A 24,000-nucleotide genomic window follows, 5' to 3' on the forward strand; every position below is an offset into this window, starting at 1 on the left:
GATTTGTCTGTAAATCACACCCGAAAGAATATAGCATAAGCAAAGAGAGAGAGAGAGAGATAATAATGAACAATAAAATATTTTTTTTTATCTTAAAAAATGATCTCCCTATTTATAGTGAAAATGGTACAATATAGTGATATTACATTTCTACCTTTATTTTAACATTCGTTGTACGAGATATTCTAGGTATTTTACCTAGAAGAGCCTATGGCTCGGTTTTTCTCTGGCTAAGTTTTTTTGGCCTCGACTCGGTAAGACTGGTTTGATCTGCTATATTGAGTGGATGCACCCAGTTGGCTGAGCTTGATTAGGTTTGGGTCATTGGACTGATTCGGTCGATTAGGTTTTGTTGATTAGTCGATCTAATAACCCTTATATGAGGAGGGAATTATCGTAACTTGATAGGTAGTTATTTCTTCGATGAATAGAGCCTATGGGATGACTATAAGACTATTGTATTTTTTCAACTTTGAGTCGTTGATGAGGAGCCTCGAGGGCGTCCATTAGACGGTTGACAATATTGCGGAACTGGGTCTTTCCTTAGGTTGAATCTACTGGAACGTAGGTTGCACTCTTCAGTCGGCTTTCCTGTAGTGATAAGTTCGGATGCTTGTCCTTCTTGTTTTAGTTTGATTGGTTTGGCTCTGGATGAATTGATCCTTTTTTTTATCCTTATCCTTGCTCAGCTGGCATGGCTCGAATGGCTATATCACATCGAATAAATGGGCCTCTTAATTTTCTTTCTTTTGGATTGTTAGATCTCCTCGGGATCCGACAATGCTACTTCCAAAATAATAATAATAAACTAAAGTGTCATCTAATTTTTTTCGGCATCAAAGTTAGACAAAATGCAAATCCTCATATTTAAAAGAGTGTAATACATTAAATACACGCCCTATATTAACTTTTGAAGTTTGTGATATATACTGTCATAATATTGATATGGTGAAAAATGGATTCATTATTTGAACATAATTGAAGAGTTCTAAAGGCTTATGAGCATCTAAAATATCACAATTGGATCGGAAGTGTAAAATAATGTGGTGAAGTGGAGCCAACTTGCCAACATGTTGGTTGGAAGCACTACAAAATTATATCCCACTTTAATTTGTATAAGATTTACATGCATACCACTTAATTCTTCTATATTTACATCTAACATCGAAATTTCAATTTTTTACATGTATGCCCTTGCCTATGCATGAAACGCTGCATTTCACCTTCTTAAAAGGTAACAAAATGATATTTTTAGTAAAAAGTTCAGGGCTTAGATATGTAAATAAATAGAAATTAGGTGGTATATATGTAAATGCCCCTTTTATTGATCAGTACGATCTTTAGTGATTGGGGTCAGATCTTTTTTAATGCTTGTAACTTGAACTTAACATGTTTGTAAATTTCTGATTTGATCTTGCTATATTTTGATGTTCGTAAGTGAAAAGGAAGGCTAAAATCAACCACAGAGAAGAAGAAAATATATTTTGATGTGATATTAAGAATTTGAACAATATGGACATAAATATGAATATTAATCGAAGTATATGATCAATAAGAACAACGTGGAGGATGGTAAGGTTGAGATTGGAGACTATTATGCAGGGTTTAGGGTTTGACAATGAGATTCGGGGTGACAAGATTATGTGTGTTACTGAAAAATAGGTGTGAAGCTGCTGAAAAATAATCTTATGTCCCAAATTACGGTGTTTATTACAATATATATATATATATTTAAGAAAGTCAGGCCGCACTCAGCAAGTTGCAAACACATCTAATCAGGACTGATGGAAAAGCACAGATTTCTGCGATAGCTTTTTGAAAAAGCTGTAAAAATGTAGTCAATCTAAACAGACAAAAATACGGTGCGGACCGCAACCGCACCGCCACCCTAAACGGACCCTATCTTATAGAGCTTATCATAAATTTGGAAGATTAACTTATCCTAGATTTTAACAGGCTTATTTAAGCAATATATGTTTTAACAGATGATGATGCCAATTTTACTCGCATGAACACCGATAATATGAGATGTTAATATATTTAGCTATAAAAACAACTAATAAATCTAATAAATTACATTATTTTATTTTTTAGAAACATGATTTTTGGTTTCAACAAATAAAGTTGACTTAGGATGAGCAAACGCCCCGCCCCGGCCAGCCCGACCCAAGCTTTGATTGGAGCCCACTGAATTGGCTGGTGGGACATGAATCATGCTGACAGGGTCCGCTCTAGTAAAACCCAAGTGGCCCAGCCCACGTGATCTCTTGTCAGATTGGAGTGTGAGGGATCTGCTCTGGTCCAGGAGGAGAAGGAATGCCCACGTGAAAATGGGCCGGGTAAGTGACCCGGTCCCACAGCCCATTGATTGATGTAAGGATAACTGGCGTGGTTTAATGCTACATGTCAAGTTGGGGAATAATTCATTTCATCGTGATGGAGATTGAGAATCATTTTGCCGCGTGTCAGTAATCCTGCGTGCCATTTGTCAGGACAGGAATCAAGAAATTAGTAGGTAATATTCTTTTTAAGGTTTTAATTTTGGGGCCCATAAAACAAAAATCATGCATGCACGGTTATGGGAATTCTGTGAAGGATTCCTGTAAAATTATAAATATATATTTTATATATCTAAGCATATGACTTAGGGAACTAGAATCATCATGAAAGGGCAAATATGCCCTTAGCATATTTCTAGTCATTTGATCGCCTTTCATTGATTCTGCCCCTCGCTTTGAGTGTTGATCGGGCTTTGAGTGTTGGTTGGCCTTTGCCTAATCCACTCCTGAGTCGATTGATCATCCAATTTAGGCGTCACTCTAGTTGCCGACTATTAGGTGAATTTTGAGTGAGTCAGCCGACTAATCCTTATTCAGTTCGTTTCTTCTTATCTTAAATATTCTCATCTCACTTGGATCTTTTGACAAGTGCCTAGCTCGGGATCATCTGATATGACCAGACACATTTTCCTTGTACACTCATGAATCACACGATTACTATTTATTGTAAATTGAACGGCATAAAAATACTTCTAGCATACTCAATTTACTCATGATAATTGCATTTATTCTACTAATATAACTTTATCCGCTTGAAGCTCGAATTTTATGCACATCAGCTTCAACTAATCTTATATTTTATATAAAAAATTAAAATTATATAAATCTTATATTTTAATTACAAACTCATGAATGGGAATTTTGATTCCTATTTTGAAAGTAAGAGGCTCCAAGTTCATGTTGTTTTTATTCCTTTCACTTTTAATTTATAAAGTAGTCGTCAGTTTATACATCGTTGTATACTTTTTTTTATGAATAAGTTTCTCTTCCGGATCATATGAATCATCAGGAGAAGAGAGGAATCGAAAAATCATGACATACGACAAAGACGGACAAACAAGAGAAATAATGTGGAGAACTTCCATGCAGCAAACCCCAGTAAGATAGGTCAAGCACAAACATCCGAACAAAATTGGACTGAAATGGTCTGTGTCAAATATCCGCAAAAGAATGCCTACGAAAGCTACCCATAACCAGCGATTCAGATGTGTTTGTCCGTTATGGGGTCCAGAGTACTCCCAACGGGATGTACCGCACTTAATTAATTACATCATTGGGATTGCCCAAGAATACTCTTAATCCAATGGAGTTTTCTTTACATTAGTAGTGACAGCTGGTGCAGGACTACCAAACGATGATTATTTCGCAGGGGAATGCTCCAATGCTTTCAAAACTCCTGTTAAGCCAAGGGGTGGAAAGTGAGTATCTCACAGTTCTGCATAGGTAACAAACTCATAGGCACACGAAGCCTACAAAATAACCAAATCATCCAGACGGGGTGTCCCAATACGTTAAAACACTTTCAGGCCATAAGGATAGAGGATAAATCGTCGTATCACAAACAAGTAACAGTTCATCGATAATCGGGTCATTAAGATGATATCCACGACAACAAGAGGAGCGACGCGACTAAAAGTGAAGAGTCAAAAAAAGGGATTAATAATCCCAAAACAAACAAAGGTAGTCGGTTCAAAGTATCACATACGCATAATCCCAAGTTTTTAGGACTCTAAGTCTACCTAGTCGTAAAGGTAGTCGACCCAACACGTCCAGAGATCCCCAATAAACAATCCATCAATTGTGTCATCGTTGGAACCTCGGTAGCCCAAAGATTAAAGGAACGAAAGTATATCATATGATCTCCAAGAGGTGGGGCTTATGTCCATCAAAGTGGCAATGATAACGCTAGAAAGAGGATAACTGGGAGGTTCAGCTACAAAGCTGGAAACACTCCCAACAAAAGGAGTTACACCCCGTCTGTGTAGGGGAGCCTTCTAACGACTTAAGTGAACTAAACAATCACCTAAGTAGAAATATATGCTAGGTCAGTCGGGTTGAAGAAGCACAGGGGGCTTATCATCGTGGCATGCATAATGATACAGTTATCTATTCAAGTTATAATGTGGAGGCACTATTAATATGACTTGGGTGAGAGCCATGTTATGCAACCAGTTTAAAATCCATCCTAAATGCCATGAAGGAAAATAAAAGTACGTTTTTGAAAGACATGACAATTTTAATCCTAAAATTTTAATTTTCTTAATTTTTTATTAATAGGATTTTGAGTACAAAATTTATAATTTTAAGGTCCTTAATGAGCCTAAATTAAAATATTCATAACATCCGAGATCAACCATAGATAAACAAAAGAGAACAATTCAACATGCAAGAAAAATAGTAAACAAGCCAAAAACAATAAAAGGCCGATATCGTTAGGTCGACAACATATCATAGAAAAGAAAAAGACGGTCAATCACAGCATAAGTACACACCTGGTCATAATTTTAAACATAAATAAGATTTAGAATTAAGGTATGAGACACGAGGTTGTCGCTTCTGACCCCAGTCATGAGGTTCCGTCCTCCAGGTGCCTCAGAATGTTTGTATTGTATTTCTAAAACAAGACTCTCCTATGACTCTAGAAGTACACAGGAAAAATGGAAAAAAAGACTCGACATTTATGAAAATAATGTCAGTGGGAAAGCCAAATAAGCATGCAACGAGTCTGGGTCATGCCTAGTGAGGAAGCTAAGCAGCGCCTGCAGAAAAGAATGGTAATAATCATTGTGTCGCCTCCCTTTTTATTGTACATATGTGTGCATATATATGACATGAATTCTACAGAAGACCGCCCTAATAACTACCATGCAGATCGAAATAGGCATGCACACAAGCACACCAAAAAGCAAAAAAAATGATGTTTAACTAAAACAACAAATCCAACGTAGAACAATAGTCGGAGACGCCAAAAATACTACATATTACCTTAGTCCTAACCTAGCACGCAATCTAACGAGAATCTATCCAAACCAGCATTTAAGTGCTCAAGTTAAGGTCTCTTGGTATGTATAACTTTGACGGAGTCGCCACACTGGCCCCGTCTTAAAGATCCAAGAGATTTAAAAGGTGTCACCCATGATTGATTTTGAAAAGAGTTGGCCTAACATATGGTCTAGTTTGCTACATGCATACTTTTAAAATTATAGCGGATATAATAAAAAGCAATATGACAATAATTATATATATTTTATGTGACCAAAATTATATGACAAAAATTATATATACATATATATATCTTTGTAGCCTTGTAGTCAAATATTTTAAAAAAAAAAATACTACTCATATATATATATATAAATATAAAATGATGGTCATTAAAGACGGACCTGTAACATGCAAGGTGACAAAAATTAGATTCTTTAGATCCTTAACGTAGTCATACTTATGACAGTCTCAATGCTTTAACTCGCATTGCTTGCCAAAATCGACCCAGCAAGCAATGCTCGTTAAAGCATCACACCAACACGGGGCCACTCGCCATCGAGTTTAGCTCGTTATCCATGCAAGCATACATATGCAAATGCAAACAATCATATGATGAAAGTAGGGAGGACTGTGTCGTGGAGACAGTGACTCGGGAAAAGGCATGTCATAGAGACAACAGCCAAAAGAAATGTGTGTGTCATGGAGGCAGTGACCCAGAAGGGGGAGCATACCGTGGAGACAGCGACCCAAAGAAACAGGTATGTTGTAGAGGCACTAACCTGAAAGGTTGGGCGTGTCATGAAAGCAACGACCCGAAGAATGGGTGTATCGTGGAGGCAGCGACCCGAAAAAATGGGTGAGTCGTGGAGACAGCGACTCAGAGGGGTGGGCGTGTCATGGAGGTAGTGGCCAATGGAATGGGTGTGTCGTGAAGACTGGCCCAGAAAGGTGGGTGTGCCGTGAAGACTGGCCTGGAAAGGTGGGCATACCGTGAAGGTTGCGGCCTAAATGAATGGGTGTCGTGAAGACTGGCCCGGAAGGTGGGCGTGACGTGAAGACTGACTTGGAAAGGTGAGCGCACCGTGAAGGTTGCGGCCTAAAGAAATGGGTGTGTCGTGAAAGCAATGACTCAAAAGAGTGAGCATGCACTAGAGGCGGCGGCCCAAAGAAATGGGTATGTCGTGGAGGCAATGACCCGAAAAGTGTGGGCATGTCGTGGAGGCAACGTCCCAAAGAAATGGATAGTGGAGGCAGTGACCCAAAAAGGTGGGTGTCCTGTAGGTGAACGTCTCGAAGAAATTGGTGTGTCGATGAGGCAATGTCCCGAAAGGGTGGGCGTGTTGTGAAAGTAGCGGCCCGAAGAAATAGGTATGTCATTGAGGCAGTGACAAGAAGGTGCCTACAACGGTCCAGAGTGGTGTCGTTAGAAGTGTGGGGATGCAAATCCCATTTGAGAGAATTACACAACGGATTGGCTCGGTAACGAGTCACCCATTCGCATGATATATGATTGCGAGGAATAACTGTGTGAGAAACACAAATCCAAGTGCAATACATGCAAATGTACAAGTCATCATGAAACATGCAAGTTGTATGCAAGTTGTTATGCAAGCAAACACAAAAAGGTGGGAAGTGTAATTGCGGACCACCTATGACATGAGGATGCCCCGAAGCAAATGTGGAGTAATGTGTCATTGGGAGGGAGCATATGAGGGTATATGATCAAAGATGCACAATAAGAGTGCAAGTGATGAATGTGCTAGTGCAAAAGCCATGCAATCAATACTAATACACATGCAAAGCACACCCTATGCAAGTGAAATTGGTCGTTTAATCGGTTTGCTTGATTAGGGTGGTCAGCTCGAGGCAACGTAGCCAACGAGCTCAGCCGGTCTAAGGTTACTGACTGGACCAAAGTGATGGGTCAACTAAGCCAGGGCAGCCAGTCGAACCAAAGTGATCGTTCGACTTGGCTGAGGGAGGGCAATCAGATCAAAGTGATCAGTCGACCGGGTCAGGACTGCCATACAAACCAAAGTGATCGTGGACCAGACCAGAGCAGTCAATCTAGCCAATGTGTAAGACTAACAGTGTCGGGGTGGCCGGTCGAGCATATGTGATATGCTGAACGAGCCGGGGCAGCCATTCGAAGCAATGTGCTATGTCAACGAGGTCTTGGCGGTCGGTTGAGTCAACGTGCTATGCCAACCGGGCCTCGACGATCGATCGAGGCAATGTGTTGTGTCGACCGAGCCGAGGCGATCGATCGAGGCAATGTGCTAGCGCAACATACTTCACACAAACACATATCGTGACACAACCGACTTTAATGAGGAAGTGTAGGTTTCCTCTCGATTGCTCGGAGGAACAATTCTCCGCCACTTGCAAAAAGAACTAGCTACAAAACTTTTCTCATTTTACAATTGCAATGTCCGAATCCCTCCACAGATTACACACATACTGCTTAATTCTAATGTATTTACAAATCTAACACCTAAATTTTAATTTTTACATATATGTCACCTTACCTACACATGAAAAGTTGAATTTCAAATATTAAAACTTAAAATAGTGGTATTTTTTATATAATATGAAAGATTTGGATGGTTTAAATGTAAAATAACAATATTTTGGTGTTAGATATGTAAATGTATAGCAATCCGATGGTATGTATGTAAATGGCCCAATAAAAAATAATAAACCTAAATAATTGTCTTTTCTTTTATGCTCATGAGCAATAATACATTATTCGAAATCTAGATTTGGAATGCATTGTGCTCGTTTACTCTATTATGCATTCATGGTTGAGAAAATTTATTGACCTTATTCTAATAATTTTGAGAGAGTTAATATGAAGAAAAGAGAAGCTATTTTAGAGAACATGAAGAAGAAAGTAGTCAATTTTGCTTGTCAAATCACCAACTAAGGATCTCTTTGGGACCATCTTCCTCTCATATGTCACCATCATGTACAAGTAGGCATAATAGAACTTATATATGATAGAAAATAGCCAGGCCCATTTATGCAATTTTGATTTTAGGTGTGTGCAAGTGAGATTAATAATTAAAACATAGTCCTAATAAAATATTTATGAATTTAGAACATTATCCTAATAAAATATTCATGAATTTAGGTTGTCTTTGGAGTAGCTATCGCAATTCAAAAAGCAGCGATGGGAAGTTCTGTCTTGCAACGTGACCTGGCTAAAGTATGGTGGCTGCCAAAAAGATGTGTTTCTACATTTGTAATAGCTACAACAACTTTTTGAGCATCAATGTCTTCTACCCAAACAATCTACTAATGGATGGCTATTTTTAAAGGACTCAAAATTGTATAAATCCTATTTGCAGATTTTGTGATCAAATGCACCGGGCAGGCATGTGAAGTACCCACTTGCATACCTTTTTTTGTTAGTAGTACCTTTCATTACTTTAGCCAAATAGAGTTGTGACCACTATTTGGTCACTGGCTCTGTTTTTTCCTTAATACTATCATATATCAAAATACTACCATGTGAAGAACCAAATGCAATGCAAACATTCTATAATACACAGCTATATGTTTGCAAACAGTAGAAAAAATAAAAAATAAAAGATAAAACTGATCCCAAAAAAGTCAATAATTTATGATTTTTATGTGATAATGATGACAACTAACTGTTATCACTCTTATTCTTTTCAAAAACATAGAACATATTTTCTTATGCTAAGTTTAGTGAAAAAAACAGAACTTTCTGACGTAAGAATGGACCAGAAATGCTACAAGACGATCCTACAAAGATTGAAAACATGTTTTTTATTATATTTATGTAAATAATCTGAAATTCTGCTTGCGCTACATGCAAAAAAATACTGAAGATCATCATTTTCCTTGAAAGTCGATTGTGTTCTTATCTACAGAAGACTGTGTTGTACGATATTTATGACTAACTGTCATCCATTTATGTATATCCAAAGTTGCTGATATTTTTCTTCATCCAAATTTAGCAATGCAGAGCTACTTTCTATTGAAACTTAGACTTTTCACCGGGAAAATAGGCTGTTTAGGACTTGGAATGGTAACTTGTTTATTCTTCTATAAATAAGCATGCAATGCATAAAAAGAAGGGACCTAAAGCTTGAGAGGAAGATAGCGATAGAGAGAGAGAGAGAGAGAGAGAGAGAGAGAGAGAGAGAGAGGGGGGAAGATGGTGGGAATTCTTTTTCTTGGTCTGGTGTTGCTGTTCCTCTTAATTTGCTGTGGAATACTGAGATTGAATGAGCTGAGGTACAGGAAAAAGAGACTTCCTCCAGGAGCAATGGGATGGCCAATCTTTGGTGAGACTACAGAGTTTCTGAGGCAAGGTCCCAGCTTCATGAAGAACCAGAGAGCAAGGTGAGTTTGCCTTCAGGCCTTTTCTTCCTTCATTTTCTTATAAACTCATCAATGCTTCTTCTTCTTCTACTTCTTCTTCTTCTTCTTTTTCTTCTTCTTCTTCTTCTTCTTCTTCTTGATTTGGTTTTTAAAATCTCTGTTAAGTTCTTAGAGATGAGAGGAGAAAATCAATTGCCAATCCAATTAATTGAGAATGATATTATGATGATTTTGTAGCCTTACTGAACCTGCAACTTCCATGTTATTTCTCTGCTGCCAATGCATCACTCTCATTTTGGCCTTTTCCTTCTCAAACCTACTTTAGACCATTTTCTTGTTTCCTTATTTAGCTATTTGAAATTGGCTTTATACATCATTCAAATATTAATTTTACATGTCAAAACCACATGAGTCTGTTTTTCGCTATTATAATCTCATTCATTATAAATCCAATACAATCATTTCTTAATATATATTCAAGTTTTATCATATAATCATCTTAATATTTACCCTTCCATCATATCTGACTTATCATTATAATTATTATTTATAGATATGGGAATGTGTTCAAATCACACATATTGGGATGCCCAACAGTGGTGTGCATGGAACCAGAGCTGAATAGGTACCTGCTAATGAATGAAGGGAAGGGAGTTGTGCCTGGATATCCTCAATCTATGTTAGACATAATGGGGAAATGGAACATTGCTGCAGTTAATGGACTTCTTCATAAGGTTATGAGGGGCTCTATGCTTGGATTAATCAGCCCTAATATGATCAAGGATAAGCTATTATCAAAGATTGATGAGCATATGGTCGCCTTTCTTTGTGATTGGAATGGCCAAGTTGTTGATATTCAACAAAAGACCAAAGAGGTATGAGAAAAACATATGATTTTTTATATTTGCATGTTTGCTTATTTCTATATATATAAGATTTACATGCAAGCCACATAATTCCCATTTACACATCCAAAAACAAACTTCGATTTTTACATCAACAACACTTTACTCATGCATCAAAGGGTGTATTTCACCATTTTAAAAGTTAGTGGTAGTGATATTTTTGATGTGATGAGAAAGATTTGAGTGTTAAAAATTCATAAGAATTTTGTGGTATGTATGCAAGTGCTCCATATATATATCTGTGTGTGTGTGTGTGGGTGGGTGCGCATGCGTGCAAGCCTTGGCCTGTTGGTTGGCGGAGTTACTGTAAGTTTCCTCATGTCAAATATTTGAATCCTCATGGCGCGGTGGTCCTCAAATAATAGCACATGACACGTGCTTCTCACCATAGGGTATAACGCATAAGGAATCGATATTTGGGCCTCTGCCAAATATCAATTCTTTTAATATATATATATATATAGAGAGAGAGAGAGAGAGAGAGAGAGAGATTGTGTGTGTGTGTGAACGGTGGGCATAATAGTAGTTTGATTCCATAGTGATTTAGAGGAATGACACAAATTTTTTGAAATATAAAGAAAAATTATGCATAGTGGCGGAATTAAGATTTCAAATGGGAGGAGATGAAGGGTTTACTGAAGTTTACCACAATCGCAGAGAATTTAAGGATAAAATTTTTCAAGCAATACATTGATCCGCGAAATTTTTCTATATTAATAGAATAGAGCATAGTAGAGTTTCTTTGAGTCAACGAGTGGTTCCAGCACCAGTTGCATTTATCAATCAACTTGCGGGCTCCAAAAAGTCTCGACCGCTCCTCAGGAGACTACTTTCTGCATTTTTTTTATTTTGAGAGAGAAAACTTTTAAGGGTCGAATTTTCAGAAAGCAATTTAAATTGTAGATGAGACATTACCCAAAGATTTCGCCCTCATTTTGCAATGACGTTTTGATTTGGAGTTCAAGATTTCCCATAAGCACAAGCTTCTATAGTTAATTAGGACAACACTTGCAATTAAGTTTAGTCATTAAGAATTTGGTATTCATCATATAACAGCAGCAGACTTAAGATTTAAATTGCAAAATTCACCACTTTGAGCTTAAAGCAGATGGTGGGGGAATAAAAAAGAAACCAATCAAAATCACATGATTTCATCACCCTTAATCGTCAGTGTCTCATTTACTTAGAGGAAGGAGTCGACCCAAGCTGACAGAAAGATTCTTGTCAGCAGCCATAAGTTGCGTTGTTTAAGAGATCCTTGTAGATCTGAGGTAAACGTTTGTCTGAGGAGACAAATTTACATCGACCTTAGCTAACAAAAGATTTTGTGGCAATCAATTGTATCTTTATTATTCACAACTCAAAGTGTAAAAAGTTTTTAGGGAACATATGAGTTGCGTTCATGACCGTAATATAATGGAATCATTTGACGGCAACCACCAGGTCAAAGCGCTCTGACCGTAACCGCTACTTTGTGGAGCATTTGCATCAAACCACGCAGACAGAGAACTCGGGTCATGTTCTTATTGATAAGCAATTATTTTTATTGTGAATATAGAAATGCATTTGATATGACATTTGTTCTCTGTGAGTTGAAGTCAATCAGAAATTTGTCACCCTCGACAAACTGTCGCAGAGGGCAGACGAATTTTGCTTTTAGCTTTTAGTGATTTGAATTTTAGGTTGAATACTTGGTTTGAAATTTTTGGTTTAAAAGATTAAAAATTTAAAAGCTTTTATATTTGAAGAGATGGCATTTAGCCTTGCTAATTTACACTTAGAGAATGGGTCATGTCAACTCCTATCATTGCAAGGAGGAGGATCGGATTAGGTGATTTGGATTTGTAAATTTTTATTTTAGGATTTAGAAATTTATTTCAAAATTACTAGACAACTCAGTTTTTGGGAGGAGGGAGATCGGACTAGTGGAGTGGGAGTTACAACCCTATTCTATAGACGATGCGGTTTGATTAGCCCGCACAACATTCTCAAACCTAGTATTTGAACATTTTATACATTGGATGGAGCACATGCAGGCATTTAAATATCATATTTCAGTTATTTTAGCTGACTTAGGGTATTTGTAGCCTCAGCGTATCCAGCACATTATTCATATAAGTCTTAGAAATACTTATATTAATTTTTAAAATACTGCATTTAACTTAAAAGAAGTAATCCTGAAGATTGATAAACTTTGGAAACTTGAAATATTTGCAATAATATGATATTTAAATCATACAAAATTTCATTTTGGGCTTAAAAAAGGGTCGCCTTCTATTCAATAAAATGCTAGTTTGGTGGCTTTGGATTGGACAATATGTCTCCTATTATGGGTCCGATTGGCCCAATTGCATTATATTTAAAAAAAAAACTCAGTATAATTATTTATAGTAAGAAAGTTTGCCCTAAAATTCTTCAATAATAATATATATTACAAAAGCTTTGCCTTCTAAATATAAAAGGGAAATTAACATAAGTACCACAAAATTCTTATGGATTTACATATCTAACACTTAAGTTTGATTGTTACATTTATAACACATTTGGTGCTACATACCTATGTATAAAGAGATGCATTTGCAATTTAAAAGGTTAATAAAGTGATATTTTCTATGTGATGTTAAAGATTTGAGTGTTATAAATGCAAATATTGAAATGTAGGTGTTAGATATATAAATACATAAAATTGTGGTATGTATGTAAATGCAACAATATAAAATAAACTCTTTTACCCCTCTCATTTGAAATCCTAAATCAGCCACTGACATAACCAAAGTTGAATAGGATGAAACAGTATCTCTCGTCTAGAAATGTGGCATGTGAGAAAAACATAACACAAGAATCACATAGTTATTCTTTTGTCAAAATATAGCTGGCTTCTTGGCGTGAACAACCTAATAGAGAAAACTGATTTGCCATTCACCAGCATTACCCAATAAAAGCATATAAGCTGATAAATTTTCATGTAAAAAATTAAATAACGGTGCATCAATATATTGTTTAAGATTAAAATATGCTTATGAAGTGAAACTATAATTTATTTATAATCTAATGAACTTACCCTTCTCTCCACGGTGAAGATGTGGCTGCTCTCAGCACTGAAACTGATAGCTGGAATTGAAAAAAGTCCACTTTCAGAATCTCTAATGACAGAAATCTATAAGCTTCTAGCAGGGACTCTCTCATTGCCATTCAACTTTCCTGGCACTAACTATTATCGAGGCCTTCAAGTAAGTCTGCAAATTCCAATTGTCTGCTTCATTTTAGAAGTTAAGAGCTTATCAGATTGAGAAAAATGAAATATTTTTTACAGGCGAGGAAGAAGATTATCTCCATGCTGAAAAATATTATCAAACAGAAAAGAAGGGGCTCAGATTGTTCTCCAGCTGATATGCTCGACTGTCTCCTTAGAATGGATTCTGAAAATGATGCAAAATTAACTGATGAACAGATAATAGATACCATTCTAACTTTAATTTATTCAGGATTTGAGACAGTTTCTACTACTTCAATGATGGCTATCAAATATCTTCATGATCATCCACAAGTTCTTGAAGAATTAAGGGTACAAACAATAATACTTAGTGTTCATATCAAAAAGGTACCCTTCTTTTTAATTAACTGATATTTTCTAATTGTTTTTTTCAGAATGAACATTTCGAAATAAGAAAGAACAAAGCGTCTGACTATAAGATTGATTGGAATGACTATAAATCTATGGAGTTTACACGCGCAGTGAGTTTTTTTTAGTTGGTTTTTGGTGAAATTTAGTTGTTTCAAAACTATTTTAACATAAACATGCTTTTTTCTTTTTAAAATATAAATAGGTTATATGTGAAACTCTTAGATTAGCCACAGTAGTTAATGGAGTGCTAAGGAAGACAACAAAAGATATGGAATTAAAAGGTTGGTTAGCTCATATCTCAAAAGAAGCCTTGTTTATATTTTATATACCACATATATTTCATCAATTAGTTTCGAGTTTTCTTTTTTTTAGGCAATATTGTATGAATCAGAATCTTTTTTTTAAATCATGTTAAGCTTTGAAGATCTCTTTTTTTTTTTTTTTTTTTTTTTTTGGTTTTACCATCCCAGAGGGTGGTATGAAATTCTTGTAAATATCATTCCAGAAGGGTGGAAGATATATCTGTATATAAGGGAGATAAACTATGATCCACTAATGTATGATGAACCTTTATCATTTAATCCATGGAGATGGATGGTGAGTCATGAGCCAGAATTATATCTATATATGTACACACACATACACACACATACATATGAAAATCTTTCTTCATACAAAAAGCGATTAATCAAAATGTTTTACCTGATGTAGAACAAGAACATGGAGTCTCATCAGTATTTCCTTACATTTGGAGGAGGTGGAAGGCTATGCCCAGGGAAATACAAATTTCCATATTTCTTCACTACTTTGTGACTAGATATAGGTTTGGTTACCCCTTCTCTAAAATTTAGAATTGGTCATTTTTATCATTTTAAAGAAAATAGTCTCTGCACCAGAAAAAAGAAAAGAAAAAAGATTATGTGCGCCATTTTTTTTTCTTAAAATGTCAATTGTTCGAGTATAATTTCATAAAATAAATAGTTTATATTTAGATATTACTCTATCCAATGACTAAAAAAAGATCACAATAAAAATCATTATTTTCAATTCTTAGTAGTATTATCTTAATTGAATAAGATAATGAAAAACAAATTATAGCACTGCTATTTGAAAAATATATTAGTATGTTATATTTATTATAAATTTAATTTGAACTCTCTGCATTTGCAGATGGGAGGAAATTGGAGGAGAGAAATTGCTGAAATTTCCAAGAGTTGAAGCACCAAATGGATTTCACATTCGAATTTGGGACAACTGAATACATATTATATTATTACCACTATAGCCTTGCAGAAAGTAATGAGGATGAAAATCTCACTTGCCCACTTTTTTTCATTCCTAAATAATAAATCAATAATATAAGTAATAAGCAATCAGATCTTTGAATATCGTCTTTCATTGTCGCCAAGGACCTATTGGATTGGCCCCCCGTTAAATACTAAGACTGAGTTTAGAATTTTTACTGACTTGGGTTGATCAACATAGGAACTTCATTGCAATGTGGGGCCATTTTAGGGCGGTTGAATGCTAAAAGTTTAGGTAATTTATTCTGATATAGTTTAGTAGAACCTTCTAAAATAGCACGATAAAACATTATTAATGACTATCATGTGATTTCGAAAAATTAAGAGGTCGTTTACTAGCTGAAAAAAAAAATGCAATCTAGTTGAAGTATAGTTATTTGAAATAATTTGAAGTTATTTGATTTGAGGTAAAATAAATGTATGATTTTACATATTTTTATTTGGCTCGAAGAAAAATAAAATCAATTTAAAACATGTTCGACAGTAGCATCGACAAGCGTCGGTGACTGTAATGGAAATTATCGACAATGTGTGATGAAAGTGGCAAGATGGGGCTGGCGAGGGCGACGAGTGGATAATGGGTGGGACCAACATTGACAATGGGCTGCAATTTATAGAGTGTTTGTGAATCGCTCAAATTTAACAAATTCAAAACATATCAGTTTTGAACTGCAAGGTGAATTCCAAATTCGCTTAAAATTTACACTGCATTATATTTTTACTCAACCAAGTGATAAAATTTTGAAAATGTCTGTATTTTTTTACTTTACACCACAAATTTATCAAAAAAAATAGCATCTTACATTTATTTTATATAAATGTTTCCAAAATTTATTGTCTTTAAATTTACAATGCTTTATTTTTGTTTAACATTTTAAATCTTAATCAAGGTTTTGAGAAAAAATATTCCATTCTTTTACTTTTTTATAATTTTAACCCAGAAAAAAGATCTGATTTAAATTTTTAGATGTTGTATCATAATTTTAAAGAAACTTTGATGAGAAACATAACATCTGACATTTTTTAATTTATTAGCTCATTATGCATAGCACTGAAAGCATTGCCATTACAAATTCAGCACCCTTTCAAATTCTTGTAGAAATATCAAAATTCACAATAAAACCCCAATGTGTATTTTTTGCTTTTATTTAATATTCAATAATTTCATTATTACATATGCATGAGTTTGGTAGTCAAAAAGTGTTAGTTTCTTATAGACAAAAAAGTTTGAGTGATGGGTATGTAATTATCTTATATCTTTTATTTAGCAATTCAGTTCACCAAATCTTGAGTTTGAAGCCTAACACATCACTTGATTTACTTTTAAAAAACATAATGGTTTTGACATTTTTTAGGATATTTATTATCAGGCATATTTATTCTGGAAAAAATTTTGAATCAATGGATTTATTTGGGATTAGTGAAAATTTTTTTCCTCTTAAATTTTTATTGATTTCATGAAGATTGAGAGTTCTCTCTAAATTTTCATGACTAACAAGTAACAACTTAGCTAATCTGTGGATAACTCAAAAAATAAACCAGTTCGGTTTTGATAAGCCAGCCTGGTCTAAGCATAGTAGCCCAGCTTCTTTCAGGATTGGCCAAACACCTTGCAGCCTACTCGAGTCTAATTTTGTTGTTTTTTTATGAATATTTCCATTTCAATGCATATATAGGTAAGTGTAATTTACTTGAGTAACTAATAGAAGGGTGAAAAAAGAGCACAAAACTCACTATTTTTAAGAGGTCTGATGGAGGGGGAAAGTAATTGACCATACCAATTTGACGTAGGAGAGAATTAATTTCAAAAATTTGACAATAGCTTCTAATGTATTTAATAAGTTAATTGAATTTAAACTAGGACTGTCTATTAGCTTTGGAGTTAGCTTGAAAATAAATATGGCCCGTTGTTTGAATCAAGACTATCTATCAAAGTGGATGAGCCAAATTTGACTCAAATTGAACTTGAATTGAGTCGAGCCAAAATCGAATTAAGTTAAGAAAAGATCATATCATATCATATCTTATCATATGCATTCTCTTAATTATCTTCCTTTGCCATTTTTCTTATTTGCCTATATATATGCCTTGTATTCAACCAACAAGATACACAAATACAACAAAAAATTATTTGTTTCAATATTGTACTTGAGTGTTTCACACATCTTTTTCTTCTCCCTTTTGCATTACTATTGAAATAGATTTCATATAATGTATTCATGCGGAAAATAAGAAGAGATGTCTAGAAAAAAACTGTCCAATTCATCTCAATATATTAAAACTCACGAAAAATTTCAAGTTATAATCAAAGAAAAAAAGTCTTTTCAAATTTTTAAAATTTTTATGGGCTCTTCAAGAAGTGAGAAATCAATCATAAAATAAGGAATAAGAAAACTTCATTGCAAGTTTATAAGAGCTGCATATCTCAATGTAAGCAAATAGAATCGTCAATCATTTCCTGACAGCACTTTCCTATTTAAAGAATTAGAGCAAGTGATCGGCAAAGTCTCCACTTGAAGACCTCAGATGGCTACAAAGCTCAAAAAGCATGGGTACATCAAAGACTTCAAAATGTTGCAAGACTTGAGAAGCACGGGTACATCAATGACCTCAAAATGCAATAAGCCTCAAGAGGCACAAATACGGCAAGACCTCAAAAGACTACAAGTCTCGGAAAGCACCGGCCCATTTCAGGCTCCTAGAATGCATAAGCTTTAGAGGGCACGAGCCTCAGAGGATACACGCTTAAAAGGATACAAATCTCAGAAGGCACAAGTATAAAAAAATATGTGATTCCTTCTATATAAATTTAACGTGCAACTTTGATTGTCGATTTTCGCATGTTTGAGAAAACAAAAAACCTCATAAGGCATAAACCTCAGAAAAGGTGAACACCGATATGTAACCCAGAAGTTGGGTAAGAATACCCCATCTCAAAGGGGCAACTCCGACTCAGAATCAAAGATAAAAACAACCTCATAATAAACATCTAAATTTTTATTGCATCGAGCTAGAGAAAAACGTACAGACAAGCACATCATCACTGTGTACAAATATCGCATCAAACAATTGCAATGTTGCAAAGACCAACATATACTCGTACAAGGCTACAACAAATCAGTTTATCTTCGAGTGAAGTCGACACCGCCTCTCTAAAATTTCAATACTTCTGCTAACCATCAGGTGGTCTCCAAATATTGTCACCACAAAAGCATGAAAATCTCTCCCTCAAAGAGCGGAGGGAAAACATCAGCATTCTTCATCTCCACCAAAATGCACAGCAGCAACAAAAAAGAATATCTTGTTAATTGCCTGCTAAGCAGTAAGGGGACGATTTTCTTCTGCACCGCAACACAAAAAAGGATCCCAGAGGTCCTGCTATGTAGGGTTGGGGATAGCTTTCGAGACGGCTTTCTTCTACTTCTCCACGAGAAAAAACCACAAAAGGAAATCTCGGAGTTCCTACATGGTAGAGTTGAGAATAACTTTTGGGACGAATTTTCTCCTGGTTCTCCATGAGAGAAGTCCGCGAAAGAAAATCCCGGAGAACCTGCGAGATAGGGTAGGTGATAACTTTCTGGACGGCTTTCTCCTGCTTCTCCACGAGAGAAGATTGCAAAAGAAAATTCTAAAGATCCTGTTAGGCATGGTCGAGGATAACTTTCAAGACGGCACTCTCCTACTTCTTCACGACAGAAAATTGCAAAAGGAGAACTGAAGGTTCTGCTAGGCAGGGTCAGAGATAACTTTCGGAACGATTTTTCCTACACTTTCACGGCAAAAAATTAAGAAAGGAGATCCTGGAAGTCCTGCTAGGCATGGTCGGGGATAACTTTTGGGATGGTTTTCCCCTACTTCTTCACGATAGAAGATCAAAAATAGAAGCAAAAGGAAAAATCTCATATCACTAGTGGGTAGGGACGAGGACAACTCTTTCTCCACCTCTTCCTTTTCTTCTCCCTCTTTTTTCCACCTTTTCCTTCTCCCTCTATTTTTACTCCTCCCTCTTTTCCTCTCTTTTTCTCTTCTTCTTCTCATCTCAATTCTAATTTTTTCATCTATTCTTGATCACTATTTATAGGCTTGAGATGTATTCTAGCATTAAAAGCATCTGTATTATTAAAAAAAAATTATAAAATATGCTTTAACATTCTTATCATTTCGTCTTCCAACCTTTGGCCTTCTAACTACAGTTTTCTGACCTTATATCTACCAAGTCTATCTAAAAAATTTTATTTTGAATTTTCTAGTTTTTGACCATCCAAATTCAAGATTTTCAACTCCAAATTCCGCAGCCCGCTGCTCGAGCTCTGCCCGCTTCGAATTTCATCCTGCTGCTCCAAATTTTGCGGTCTGATGGCATCGACCCGCTGCTCCGAATTCCGAGGCTCGCTACTTTAAATTCCAACAATCCAATGGCCTGGCCAATCCCGCTGCTGAAAAAAAAAACAACATTAAAATTTGCAGGGATCAAATGCGCTGCACAACGAACAAAAGACCCAAGCCACTGAGCTGAGCTCAATATTCTTACATATGTATGTTTATTTTTTTCTGATAATACTCTTAATAGTATAATAATATATATATATATATATTAAAATATCATGAAAAAATTTGAAAGCTCCAGATCTTTCATATTTTCGGGCAACGAAGTTAGTCCTGCTTGAAAATAAGAACGCAACTGATACGCCTCCAACAAATATCCATCATGCAGCACAAAATCTCGAGGCAAGACAGCATCTCAATGCAATCTTTTGAGCAAAAAATGTTCAAATTTTGATTAAAAGCCATCTAGCTCTTCGATTTTAGCAAACTTATAGTCAAACTGACTGACTTGACAAAACGGACCCAATGGTACCAATATTGATCCAATCTAAATCAAATCGAGCCTCAATCAAACCATTAAACCTATTTTAGTAGTTTTCTGAACATATTTGGAAAGTCAAACAGGTGTTAAATCAAGTGAGTCTATATTTGAATCGAGCATTTTACAGGACGAATCAAACAAGCCTAAAATCGTTCGATTTTGATATTATTAAGAGACTCAAATGTCTATCAAATATCATCTGATCAAAGGAAGCTCTACAGGTCATCAAAATAAAGTAGTTTATATTCTTTCATTAATTGCAGTCAGAACTCTATAAATAGAACCACCCCCTCCCGGGAGGAGAAGAACAGCTTGAGGCTTGACCAATAGCTTGAAGATTTGAGAATGAGCTGAAATCCAGCATCAATCTTGTCGTTGTCGACCACCGTTGGTCGTCGCCAATTGTTATTGATCGTCATCCGTTCCTTGCAACAAATTTAGACGAACGTCGACGTTATAACTTGGGAGACATTCTAATCATTTCCCTCCTGTGAGAGAAGTGGTTTCAACTGTAATCATCATTTTACAGTGGAACTTTTCAACTAGGTCAGACCCCATAATTTTTTCCTTTACGGGTTTTTCACATAAAACCTTTAGGTGTCATTCCTATTTGTTTTCTTTCTTCTAAGTGTATGTTGAATATTCTTACAATGCTAAGATGATAATCCATTATTCTAACACTGTGTATTTCTAGCACGCATCAAGTATTATTATTATTATATGAATTCTCATGAATTTAGGATTTATGTGGCACCATGTGTGAAGCCAAAAAATATCAATGTCATGATTGAGCCATTGAACTACTCTTTATCGGCTTAAGATAGATAACCCTTACAATCTTATCTGTCATGGGATGGAGATACTCGTGCATTCTTTTAAAATTGTGCTGAATATATTCATGATCCGTTCATGTTATTATATATGTTGTTCATTAAGAGATAATTATCATCTTTGCATTGATAATGATCATATACTAATCGAACATGTTGGTAATTGTGAATCATTTTCAAGGGTAACCATGTGTGGCTCATATACCTATGAGGTTCCTATAAGAGTTGCAACTTAATCGGGCTATATTGGTTTAACGGTTGGAGTAGGATTCCAAGTGCGAGTATTCTTGTGATCTATAAATGTAATTTGTAATATTGTAAATAGGCAATTCATAATCATGTGGGTTCTTACAAGTGTTCCAAATTATGTTTATATGATTGCTATTGAGATCTATATATTACAAATTTCAAATTTAACTAAACTTTTTTAGACATGTGACAGAGGAAATTAGAAAGTTGTAAAACCAAAAAAGAGCATGTAAGAGATAGTTTTTATCAATACCTTTTTCCACCGTCAATGTTATAAGTTCCTGTTGGATCCAAGATTCCTTTGAGTGGGGTGTACTGAGCCCTTAGTTTTAGTCAAATTTAACATTTAGTTTTAGTCAAATTTTCCTCAACCTAGTTCCTACTTATAGTGGAAATTCCTGTTTGCTAGCTAATTTTTCATTGATTAAATTTCTATGTTTTTAAAATTTAAACAATTATTGCATTATCAAGTTCAACTTTCACGCATATTGAGATTACACCAAAATAAAGTGAATTTTAGTATATTTTGTAATATTTGGTTTATGTATCTTGGTTTCTAATATATGACTTACACTCTTAGCATTATCCTAGGTTCGTTAGTTTTTTAAAACCCAAAGTGTTCGGCATATTTTTGTATCAAAAAAACTTTTTTTTTGTCGTCGTATCAACAAAGTATGATATTATAAATGAGCCAATAAAAAAATGATTTAAATAAAATCTTATAAGTGACATGCTCAACATGAGGTCCTAAATTATATATTGAAATTTGAGAGGAGACATGAAGTTAACGGCGAAGTGTTACCACTAATTAGCATAAGCTAATATAAAACATAGACTTGAAGAGCAGCATATGTCAATTAATAAAGATAGGAATCAAGGGCAACATAAATTTAAAGAATGTAAACAGGATCCTTGTCAATTTTAAATTTTCTTCTATGCATTCAAACCACATAGTAAAATTAATGTTTCATATGACATAAAAATGAAATTGGATCCTTGTCAATTCATAAGTTGAATTCTAACTTTTTTTCATTAAACCGCATAAAAATTACAAATAAGAGACCTTCTTGCTCATTGAGATCGTTATAATGCAACTCCTTATGATTAATCAACCGAATGTTTATTGGACATAAATTCATTGCGGAATATTTGGCCGTTCATTTGCTCTTCAATTAGATTCCCAAACAATTGAACAACTACCTCAAAGTGTGAAGAATAAGAGTTCTTGAATCGTGAGACTTCATATTCAAGCTAAATCCGTCATATGCCAAGATTTGCTAAACCCTAATTTGATTACGAGTTAAAGTGATCATCTATACCGATCGGTAGAACTTGAGTTAATACTACTAAAATTCCATGCAAATCATGCTATCGAGCAGTCCATCAAAGAGGATAGAATAAATAATATGGGAAGTAAAATCATCACCTACTGGAAGGTATGAGTATCTCCGCTTCGCCTTCTCTGTAAAACCACCGACCTCTCCGTCTCCGGCTCGTGTCGAACACTGAAGAAGTTTGGCTAGATCCTACTGATGAAGTAGAGAACGCGGAGGAGAGATTAGCTTCCATTTTCCTCGACGTGGAGCTTCAATGAACATTCGCATCAGAAGGCGCCAAAGTTCGGCGCAGGAATTGTTACACAAAATTTGGGAACATCTACATACATAGCACACATTTTATGTATTTAACTGTCCCACATCTCAACTTTCATAACTATACACATAGCATCCAAATATATAATCTCAAATAAAAAATATTTTTATCACATTTTAAAACTTAAATATATATTATGGTATTAAAGCACTAAAATATTACGTATGTAAACATTAAAGTTCGTGTGAGCGGGAGCATAATCATTCTTTTTTTGTGATGGGAAACTGTCTCCTAGGCCCAATATAGTAGGAGACTAGGGCAACAAATGACAGAATGATAGCTCAGGAGGGACACAATTGATATTTTAGGATAAGTAAAAGATCAAATTGTTCTCACATAAGTAAAAGTCTGAATTTAAATGGAGGAGCCGGCCCAAGAGCCTAGGTATGTAAATATATAAGAATTGGGTGCTAGGTATTTAAATTTCACATGAATGTATTCAACAAAATACGGGGCATTTACATTTATACCACCCAATTCGTATGTATTTGCATATATATTGCATGAACTTTGATTTTTATGTTAATACCACTCAATCCTTCATATCACATACAAAAATTATTATTCTCGCTTTTAAGAAAGTGAAAAATGACCTTTCCTCCATATGTAGATTGACATATATATGTAAAAGTTGAAGTTTAGTTGTTAAATTTGTAATTACATTGAATTGAGTGATATTATGTAAATCTTCCAAATAACAATGAAGTAATACGAGTTAAGAGTGATTATGTATATACCAAAACTATCAGCACGAATCTAAAAGAAGACACAGCAATCATGGAGACGAGAGACTCGGGCCCTGTAAGACCTGAGTCAAACGACGAACGAGCCGTGACTCACCTGATGAAACAAATCAACTCGTCAACCGACCCACCGACCATGGCGTAGGC

At 35.2% G+C, this 24,000-nt stretch overlaps 1 protein-coding gene and 1 long non-coding RNA gene across 2 annotated transcripts; one reads left to right on the forward strand and one right to left on the reverse strand.

Moving 5' to 3' along the window:
• Positions 1 to 9,463: 9,463 nt before the first annotated feature.
• Positions 9,464 to 15,861, forward strand: LOC110039402 (cytochrome P450 85A-like). Its single transcript, XM_020744443.1, is given in 10 exon segments — positions 9,464 to 9,698; positions 10,231 to 10,552; positions 13,663 to 13,812; positions 13,896 to 14,147; positions 14,231 to 14,317; positions 14,410 to 14,491; positions 14,701 to 14,804; positions 14,919 to 14,985; positions 14,988 to 15,030; positions 15,378 to 15,861. Coding segments are annotated over 10 exon segments (1,383 nt in total). The 5' UTR covers positions 9,464 to 9,510; the 3' UTR covers positions 15,466 to 15,861.
• Positions 13,675 to 23,138, reverse strand: LOC110039403. The gene is made up of 3 exons (XR_002295516.1): positions 22,884 to 23,138; positions 13,894 to 14,001; positions 13,675 to 13,818 (listed from the first exon to the last, which is right to left on the reverse strand). It is a non-coding gene; the product is annotated as an uncharacterized LOC110039403 (long non-coding RNA).
• Between the last annotated feature and the right edge of the window lie 862 nt (positions 23,139 to 24,000).

The sequence above is a fragment of the Phalaenopsis equestris genome, unplaced genomic scaffold (assembly GCF_001263595.1).
Source record: "Phalaenopsis equestris unplaced genomic scaffold, ASM126359v1 Scaffold000002, whole genome shotgun sequence".
NCBI classification, from domain to species: Eukaryota; Viridiplantae; Streptophyta; class Magnoliopsida; order Asparagales; family Orchidaceae; genus Phalaenopsis; species Phalaenopsis equestris.